The following is a 10,015-nucleotide window of genomic DNA, read 5'->3' as shown; positions in this document are numbered from 1 at the left end:
AGATTTTGTTAAGTGAACGTGTTAAATGAATAATCACAAAAAGGCCGCAATCAAAAGTTTCTAATTATAAACAAAAGACCAGAGAGGCCAAAGCTTTGACTTAAATCTGAATGACTAGGTATTATATTTTACTTATATACATAATATATCATATACTGATTAGTGTGAATTTAAACGATCCTTAAACCACTTGAGCTCTACTCGAATCTATAATTGAAGTCCTTTATTGGAATGAATGCCTAGATCTACATTATAACTCAACGCTTGCATCTAGCCTATTGGTGGTCCTATACTCGTATTGCTGATATATGTATCTACCCGTAACAGATACTATCTTAAGTGAACTTGGATGTTGTTCTGCTCGCCCGTTCTATGTACAACAGCTGTCGAGGGGCTCTCTACACGGCAGCCTCTTTCGATTTCGTCCTTGTCACATTATCCAGCAGGGTCTTGGTCGCAGCGTGTGCCACCTGCTGCTTGAGCGTGGCTGCCTCGTAATCACTGCCGCTCTCGTCGGCAAACTGGATGTCGTCCAGGTGAAGGTATTCTTGCAGATCGCGTGACGACTTCTCCACAAGCGTTTCCTTTTCCACGTATGAACCGGTCATTGATTGGTTTGAATCCTGGTCGCCGTCCGTCTGCTTAAGACTCTGATGCACGGCCACGATTTCCACTTCGCGCTTGGCTGCTTGGCTGGGACGGAGTGTACCGGATTCGGACTCATAGCCGGAACTGACTGCATTCAATCTGAACTGCTGCCTGGCCTGTCGGCGCTGCTTGCGGGACATATAGGGAGTTGGCTGCTTGGTGGGAGTGCTTCTCTGGACTGTCTCGCTGGGCGATGTGGCCTTGGATTGGTGCTGGCTGCTGGGCAAGGAGCGCTCCTCGGAGCTGGGCGTATTATCCGTTGTGGTGGACTTGCTGCCCGGGCACAAATAGTGACCATATTTGGGCATTTGCATTTCCTCAAATGCAGCATGCGTCTCCTCGGGCATTGACGTGGGCTCTGGCGTCTTGTCTTCGTCCTCTCGCTCGGGTGTCTCCTCGAAAGGCGGTATCCAAATGCAATAGGCTGGATCCATGCCCAGATAGGAGCCGGGCGCCGCACCCGCATTGATCACATTGTAATCGTAATAGTCCAGCTCAAGCTCCTCTTGGTTACCCAGCGAGAACTCGGAGCCAGGTCGCGCCAAGAGCTTCTTGCGATTCTGCTTCTCCTTAGACTCCTTCGGATTGCTGGTCGTCCGTATGGTGGCCGTGCTGACCACGCTCGCTGCGGGTGAGTAGCAGCCCTGCAATTAAATATACAAAGAGCTCCGTTAGCCCCGATCAAAGCCCACTCAAGTGAACACTTACATTGGTTAGGGAGGTGCTGACACTGCGTGATCCCATGCGACCCAGGCACAGCGAACCGGAGCCGGAGTTCAGAGATCCGGCGTCGCGCAGACTTTCGTCCAAACGGGAGCTGAGCAGCTTCAGAGTGACCGCATCATAGCGATCCGAGTACTTGCTCAGCCTGTTGCTGTTCAGAGGTGGACTATTGCACAGGGAGCTCATGCCCGACGAGATGATGGACTCCGAGTCCTTGGCACTGTCCTTACAGCTCAGTGGCTCTGCCGGAGAATGCGTGCTAGTCTCCTTTTTCGCCTCATCGAGGCGCTGATCCAGCTTCAGCTCCAGCTCCAGCTCCGGTTCGACCGAGGACGGGGAGCCAACTGCGGGACTGCGACTGTCGGTAGCTGGTGAGAGCGACGTCAACGAGGCGTGCTCATTGCGCAGAGTCATTATGGATGCGGTACTACCAAACGCCGGCACTTCCTCTCTGCAAGCATAACAGCTAATAAGAAACGTACTTGGACTTTGGGCAAGACTCACCGCTTGACCATTTGTTCGTCCTCCTTGAACTCCGTCTCGTGGCTCACGTTCTCGACATCGGCGCTTTCGCGCAGTATGGAGTGCCGCAGCTGACGTTTGGGTCGCAGTTTCACCAGGTAGATCACCTCGGAGAGCAGCGTGGTCGTCGAAAGAGCCCGTGATGGCGGTCCGTGCAGCGAGCTCAAGGAGGCTCGCGGTGTGTGCAGCTGCGAGCCCTCGTCCTGTCGACGTGCCACTGCCAGGTGATACTTCCGATACCGCACCACGTACTGAGCACCTGTTGAGTCGAATAACACGTGATACCCATTGAAAATGTGTACATAAAACGGTATATTGCTTCTGTGCACAAAATGAAGCAGGCAGAAGAATTCAACTGCGGCCAAATAAAGTTTACGTGTACTTAATCACGAGCTTGGTGGATCGAGCCATGTCCGTCAGTCTGTTTGTCTTTCAGTCTGTCTTTCAGTTTGTCTTTCAGTTTGTCCGTCCATTTGACCGAGCTCTTGTTTCCCCCGTGTGGTTGGCGGGCATTAGAATACCACCACAGCATGTCACCGCTTGTCGTATGAGGCGACTAAAAGAGACAGTTTCTTAATGTCCTTTCGGGACTAACGGAGGAAGATCCCACGAATCCTCCAGTCAGTAGGTCGAAGTGAGCAGTTCTAACTGCTCATTGACGTCTTCTTGTCGGAGATCTTGAACATTACAAACATTTGCAATTGGGTTGTTGCATATCCGAACTTTGCTAGTAAAAGGAACATTAGGTGTAATCCCCTATAAGGCGGTAACTGTATGTATCCTGGGTAGCTTGGGTTATCTTCTATTGGGAAACCCGCAACCCCTGCTACCCTAACTAGCGTTCTTCCTGAAATATTACGAGGTCTCTCTCTCTCTTTCCAAGTATTAAATGTAAGCCCCATTTACCATTTAGTAATATACCCTTATACCATACTTGACTAACCTAAAAGCGCACTTATTATTATTATGATGGTGGCAAAGACCATGGCGCTCAAATGGACCAGGGTGAACCGCATCCTGGACAGAGACTTCTTTTGCAAGTGGCTGCGACTCTTGGCAGATAGACGCGTTGCCGCCAGAACCGTGCTGGCATTGCTCACATTTCTGGATCCTAGAAGAGCAGACGGGTATTAATTTGATTTTCCATAGACATTCCATGTGCAGCTACCTAAGGGCTTAACGTTGGCCATGAAGCCGCCGGTGCACGACGCAGCATCGTATCCCCCACTGGATGTTCCATTTGCGGTCACGTCGCCCGAGAAAAATTCCACCAGCAGCTGTGCGCCACTCGACTCGGTCGCCAACGGCAGCCCAATATGACCGGCAGCTTCAGCAGCGGTTCGTCTAGTGGCAGCATCTCCATTGAGCTCTAGCAGCAGAGTGGAGGAAAGCGAGGGTCCATCGCGCACCTTTATGTACTGCGTGCCACATGGCACACGCAGAAAGCTGAGCTGCAGTGAAATGGTTGCCTCGCCGTCGACCTGTTCATAGAGATGTGGTTAATGCCAGCTGGGGATTGGACTATCTACTCCTTACCTGGATTAGCCAAAAGGAGCGTCCGGGACAGCTTTGTGTGGCGCCGGCAATTATGCGCTTGGGCTTGGATGAGCCGAGGTGTACAATGCAGCCACAGCGGCAGCCAGGACCGATTTCTTGATGAACCTCGGTGACATTCGACTTGGTCAGGATGCTGCCGCTTGTTTCATAGATGCAGTCCCAGGTATCCGCAATGCTTTTATTACATTTTTCCGTTTGAACTGATTGACCCTAAAGGGAGCAGAAAGAAAAACAAGCTGTTATTGCAGTAAAAAAGGTTCCATTCCTACGTTTCCCTACATTCCTTGTCATTTATGGAATCTCACGGAAAGGCTTCATTTAAAAGTTACCCGGATTTCCAGTGTCTATACCCTTTATTTAATCGGTTAGCCGAAACAAAATATAACAATTATTAATAGCATGCTGTTGTGTTTAGTAGAACAGGTTGATCTCAAACTCATCCTCCTCATCTATTTCCTCAGTCTCGACAGTCCCGGACATGACCTCAGTGGCTGTCATGCTCTGGACGGACTTGGTTTCGGGCAATTTGACGACTTCCTCGGGTACTGGTTTGGCCAAAGGTATGGGGCCAGGCGGCGGGGCGCTGCCCTCGCTGCTGGCCTTCTTCACAGAGACGGAGCTGCTGGAACCTTCGGGCTCCTCGAGTGGTTCTTCCTCCATCTCAATGGCATCATCCTCACGCGACGAAGACACGTACAGGGTGGTGCCGAATTCGACATCAATTATACATAGGCGATCGTCGACTTTCTCGGCACCCTTATCCTTGACCTGACCCTTTAGCAGACAGTCTGGGAGCTGCACCTGCAGATCGGGTAAATGTTGGACCACCTCCGTCTCGAATAGATCGCAGACAGCCGGCCTGGGCTTGTGTGGCATAAAGCCCATTTTGCCCGGTGTATACAAGGACGAGGTGACGGTACTGATTGTCTCCACGGACGGCGTACGTGGCAGCTCGGCGGAGTGGGAGCTGACGATGTTCATCAGCGTGGACAGCAGATCGATGCGCGCCAGTTTGTTCATAGCAACCGTTTCCTCCCTGACCTCGTCGATGACACTGGGCTCGTCGACGTTGGCCTCCTCCAGTCGCTCCGGGAACAGCTTGATGCACTGCTGGCTAACGATGGCGTCGCGCACAGTCACCTTGATCTCCTGTATAATGCCACGCAGACGTAATATCTCGCCCTCATGCTGGTCATGCACCGCCTCTAGATGACGCTTCTCCAACGTCATGTTCTCTACGCGCCTGCACAGGGATTTGATTTTAGCGCCGGCATCCTTGTTCTTGGCATCCACGAGCTTATCGGCCTCCTGCTGCTCCTCATAGGCCCGGCGGTACTGCAGCGCCTCGACGTACTTGCACTTGAGCCTCTCATAGTTGTTGGTCAGGCTCTCGATGATTTTGATCTTGTTGATGGAATTGCGTACCAGTTCGTTTTTGATCTGGTCCAGGGCGCTGTACTGCTCCATGATTTCCTTGTGCTTCTCCTTTTGGTTATTGTACTGCTGCTGGAGTTTGATCTGGGACATCACCAGCAGATCGATCTCCTTCTGGAGGGCAATGTTCTCGCGTATTAGTCGGCGTGTGTAGCCGGCATTGCGAATCTCACTGGAGCGGGTAAAGTCTTCGGATACCTGAAGCAGCTTGGCCTCGACCTCCTTCTTTAGCGCATCCTTCTCCACAACAGCGGCCTGTTCCATGTTATAGAGCGCCTCCTTGTGTGATTTTTCCTTTTCTCTGATCTCGACGTCCTGATCATCAAACTTGGCAAGGAGTATATCGCGCTGTGTGCGAAATTCATCCAAGGAGTTCAGCTTGCCATTGAGCAGCTTTATTTCCGAGGTAAGCTGGTCATGCATCGCCTTATATTTGCCCTCCAGATCGGCAATTTTCTCCTGAGCCGCTCGGTTCTCCTCGTCGCGTACCTTTGACACCTCCACGAGTCGTTCCTCTAGCTCGGTTATGGAATTGTTGCGCTCCGCCAGCGTGCGCTCCAAATGGGCGGCCACATCGGTTCGGTCATGGTCAACATCCTGCAGCTTGGACGTTAGAATGACATTTGACTCATCCAAGCTGGCCAAATGGGATCGCAGGCGGGCTAGCTTCTGGTTCAAATCGGTTATCTGCAGCTCATAGAAGGTGCGATCCACCTGTGTCAATTTGTTCAGCTCCGTGGACTTTCCCTTCCCTTTCGCCGCCTTTTTAGCTTTTGGCGGCATTTTGCGGAAGTTCTTTCAAATACGCTCCCTGTTCAATTGTGTATTCAATTTTGTGCTTACAAAATAATATTTCTAACAATTACTATATTTGATTTACACATTACGTTCGTTGACTTTGTGAAATTCCCCCAAACAAAACCTAGTCGAACGGTCGTCAGGGCAAAAAGCTTGCTACCAAATTGCTTCTATGGATGGGAACTTATGCTAAAAGCTTTGGTTACCAAGGAAATAATTTAATACCTTCAAGCCAAAGTCTTCAACCAAGTTTCAAGTTAACCAAAGACATCAAAACTTTGACACTATAAAATCTCTCATTATCCCTAAAACGTCTCTTGCACAATAGTTGCCAACAATAATGTGAAAAGTAAAGCAGAAGCAATTCCGCAAATGTGCATTCTTTTCGAATTCAGGTGTAACAACCGCCGCATCGTTTTCCCAGTGCTAGTCTCTGGATAATGAAGTGGAGCCGGCAACAATAGTCGCGACCAAAAACAAAGGTTTTCTGGAGCACTCCATTGTGTGTAAAAAGTAGTTACTTATTTTAGTCAGAGACATGAAGTCCCTCAATAAAAACTTGCTGTGGCATAAACTCCAGAGTGGCCCGAATAACATAACGACATAAGACCTTGTTATCAAAATTAAATGTATCTTCTTTTAATTTATAATCTTAAGCCCAAGACAAATTCATTTATGCGTTTGTTTTATATGCAGATAACTTTGCATAGTTCGCAGAGCAGAAAAAAGGAAAAACAACTGCAAAACTTAGAAAGGGTGTTTCCGGTCGCCCTCGGGCAACGTTGTAAATTTGCCAACGCAATCTGGAGCAAGTGTCGCAATATTGTAACACTCTCCGCCAGACACACAGCACAACAAAAACATGGCCGCCAGCAAGGGTCCTCTCCGCCAGACCCACCTCCTCCCACCATTCCCACATTTACATTCTTTTTCCTTTATTTTTTTGTCGATGGGAGTTTGGGGTGGCTCCTAGTTGTGGATACCAAGGCAAGAATGAACTGAATCATGAACCCAACTGTTTGCCAGACTTGATACAAACATAATAGTACTTGTGTGCGAGTGTGTGCTAGTGTGTGTGTGCGTACGTGTTCTTAAATAAATTGTGTCTACACGATTTATAGACAGAGCTAAAAAGCAAAAGTTTCTAGCGAAAGTTCGACACGTATCCAAATTATAGAGTACACCAACGAGGTTTAGTTTTAGTTAAAGCGTTTAGAGACACACAAAACTTTAGCGAAGATTAGAAGAAATTAGCCGGCGTCGCCCGGCTCAAATGGTTAATGTTACAAACGCTTGAGTAATTCGCGGACATTTATATAATACACAACAGATGAATTTGAACCGACGACTCGCTGCTTCTTGGTCCGACGCGCAGATACCAAAGCATAGTCTCATGATTCCTCGTTTATGGTTTTTATACAAATTTGATCACAATTTTCCCCACTTGATGTTGTTGGAATTATTTAACATGTCAAAGTAAGTTTCTAGACAAATGTCAGCTGCTCAGCTCTTGCGGCTTTGGCTGTGCCTTAATCATCAATTAACCAGGACAACCCATTTAAATAGCTGGATTTAAATACAAACCTCGCAGAATTTGGCACCGTATCGCGGCGGCGGCGAATCACAGAATCGATAGCGATTGCGAGTGCCTCCCAGGCAATTTGTTGAGCACGGTGTCCACTCGCTCCAAGCACCCCAGCCGCCAGTATCGGAATCTGTGAAGTAGTTGAGAAGATTAATAAAAACAGGCGTGCAAACCAAAAGCAGCTTAGCAGGCCATATTCATGTGTGCCTGGTGAAGCTAATGCTAATTGGCTCGAAGTCAGCTTTTATTTGGGTTTCTCAGGTAATACGCTGACACAGGTGCATGAAAAGGTGTGCTTAACGGAATATGACAAGGGAGAGTGGGAGGCTAGAGCTTATCTTACCACTGACGGGCAGTGTGGGCACACAGTCCATGCGCACATCCGCAACGGCGCCGGAAATGGCCTGGCTAACGTAGACGAAGCAGTACTCCACGTACTTCTCGGAGAACAGGTCGCAGCTGAAGTAGAGAGAGTGCTGGCTCTTGACGACCCGCTGCTCGGCGACGTAGTGCAGCGAGGTGGGCGGCTTGAGGGAGGCGACATCTGCACGTAGCTTGGCATAGAGACGCACTCGATCACCCTGCTCCAGTATGCAGCCGGGGTATTCGTAGAGGACGCCCACGCCGGAATGCGGATCGCAGGGAAAGATGCTGCGCGCGTACACATTGAACACAAACTCATCGCTCCAGTCCACGCTAAGCATACGCCGCGTGGTTGGCACGTTCAGGGATGTAATCATGGGCCGCAGCTGGACCGCATAGTTGCCGGCCAACCCAAATAGTTCGCAGCCCAGTTCGACGGTTTTGAACTTGGGAAAGCCGTGCACCTGCTCGGCAAAGAGCACGCTCGACTTTGACACATTGGCGATATTGTAGGAGCAGGTGCGCTCCTTGCCGCAGTAGACCAGCTCCAGCCAGAACTCTGGCAGCGAAGGTTGTTCAGTGCCGTGCAACGCACGCTCGCAGTTGACCTCCGGAAAGCGTAGTGTGACCTTCACGGGCGCCCTGGGATACGTGCGCAAGGTCACGGGACTCACCAGCATCTCAGCACTGGGCCACCGCACGTCCAGGGTCTGCAGCAAACGCTCATCCTGCGCTGGCATCAAGGTGGTTGTCGTCAACGTTTCCGATGCATGTCGAACTGGGTCACTGCGATTGAGGGTCGTCTTTAGGTTCCGGACCACCTGCATCTCGTATAGGCCGCCACGCACAAAGGTCTGGCATGGCACCGTCACCTGTGTGATATTCTGGCGTGGATCCGGAAAGAGCGGAATATTCTGGACAACCTCCTTGCGCCTGCGCTGCAGCACCAGCTGGTTGGTCCTGTTGCTCTGGCCAGTGTCATTCGAAGCCTGCAGCTCCCCCTCAGCTGACGCCGCATCATTAATGATTTTGCTAATGACTAAAGTGCTCATTATGGTGTTCACCGTGCCCGTTTCCGTGCCCGACCCCGTTCCCGCTTGCAATCCTGTGCCCGCGCCGGGGCTGTCAGTGCTCAAGTGGGCGTCAACATAGCCGTCTGTGATATTGTGACTTTGAGGCTGGAGCTGTGTTGTGTTGGTGCCACCAACGCGTGCCTCGTCCTCCTCCCCGCTGAACTGTATCTGCACATGCAGGTCGCCGCTGAGTGCAGTGAATGTGCTCGGGGACATCAGGCGACCCCTTCGTACCGCCAGCACGTGACCTTTTGTTGAATTCGAGCCAAGTCGTGGCACAACAGAGGCACAAACGAACAAATTAATCACCACATGAAAAAGTACAGAAAGATAAGAATTATGCACAAGCCTTTGTAATTTATTTCTTATTGTCTGACATCAGGAGTTGCTTTGCCGCCGCCCTATAAGCCCTCAAACCAAACTCCCGTCCCCCTTTGACGCCTCTTTGTTGTGGTATTAAGTGCTCCCCAGTTGGCATAGGCAAAACCTCTTATAACCGGATTTCACTGCCAGAACTTTGTATTTAGCATTGTTGTCAGATTCTTATAGGTGAATGTGTCATCCCAGAGAATTGGAATGAAGCGAATGCCCTTAATATCCAGGTGTATATTGATTTATACGAAGTGGCATCTTATGGAATAACAGCATACAATTAAAATGTGATTGATGCCTAAGAAAACGTTCTCCACGTTACAAATTGCCGTCAGCTTGGACTTGAGTTATCGCCATTTGGGCCACTCTCGAGGGGCTAGACTCGCCCCACAGCGCACTCTAAAGTAGGACTCTGTGTCTCCAGCTTTGGAACAAATTAATCGGTCTTCCGGTCGCTATCACAACAGACTGCGAGCCCATGAAGAAGCAGACCCTAGCGACCGGTGGGTTACTGGAAGGATAACTTTGTGTCGCCTCAATAACAGACCACAGCACAGTTTGGATTACCACAACTCACACCCAGACTCCTTAAACTTTCAATACATGCATGTTATTTCCTCGCTATAAAAAGTTACACTTCACTTCTTTTATGGTTCAAACATTAATCGAATTAATCTATTTGGAAAACAAGCAAATAGAGCAAGTGACAGTGATTCAATTAAGACATGTGGCTGAATTAATTGACTGAACTGCTGTTTGATGACTGCTCGAGTTGACAGATAACCAAACTTCGAGGGGTTACACGGGGGACCCCATTTAATTCCAACTTTTATGACAACTTGAAAACTGAAAACTGGTTTAATTGCTGGCTAAACGGATTGTTGATGGAAATAAGTTTCTGTAGCTGCTATTTAAAAGTTTCTTTCTTTCAGTAAATACT

General features: G+C 49.4%; 2 protein-coding genes across 2 annotated transcripts; both read right to left on the bottom strand.

The window, feature by feature from the left end:
- On the bottom strand, positions 1-9,684 carry LOC115770310. Its single transcript, XM_030715544.1, has 9 exons — positions 9,679-9,684; positions 7,611-9,075; positions 7,267-7,397; positions 3,430-3,660; positions 3,062-3,374; positions 2,837-3,004; positions 1,876-2,152; positions 1,357-1,822; positions 1-1,292 (listed from the first exon to the last, which is right to left on the bottom strand). The coding sequence occupies exons 1-9, from the start codon at positions 9,682-9,684 to the stop codon at positions 399-401; spliced, it is 3,951 nt and encodes a 1,316-aa protein (XP_030571404.1). The 3' UTR covers positions 1-398.
- On the bottom strand, positions 3,794-5,779 carry LOC115770157 (cilia- and flagella-associated protein 157). The gene has a single exon (XM_030715309.1). It carries the CDS (start codon positions 5,665-5,667, stop codon positions 3,862-3,864), a length of 1,806 nt encoding a protein of 601 aa, XP_030571169.1. The 5' UTR covers positions 5,668-5,779; the 3' UTR covers positions 3,794-3,861.
- Positions 9,685-10,015: the final 331 nt, after the last annotated feature.

This window comes from Drosophila novamexicana, unplaced genomic scaffold (assembly GCF_003285875.2).
Source record: "Drosophila novamexicana strain 15010-1031.04,08,12 unplaced genomic scaffold, DnovRS2.1 tig00004555-arrow-pilon, whole genome shotgun sequence".
Classification (NCBI taxonomy): Eukaryota; Metazoa; Arthropoda; class Insecta; order Diptera; family Drosophilidae; genus Drosophila; species Drosophila novamexicana.
Note: the sequence above shows the minus strand (reverse complement) of the source record. Positions and strands in the feature narration are given on the sequence as shown.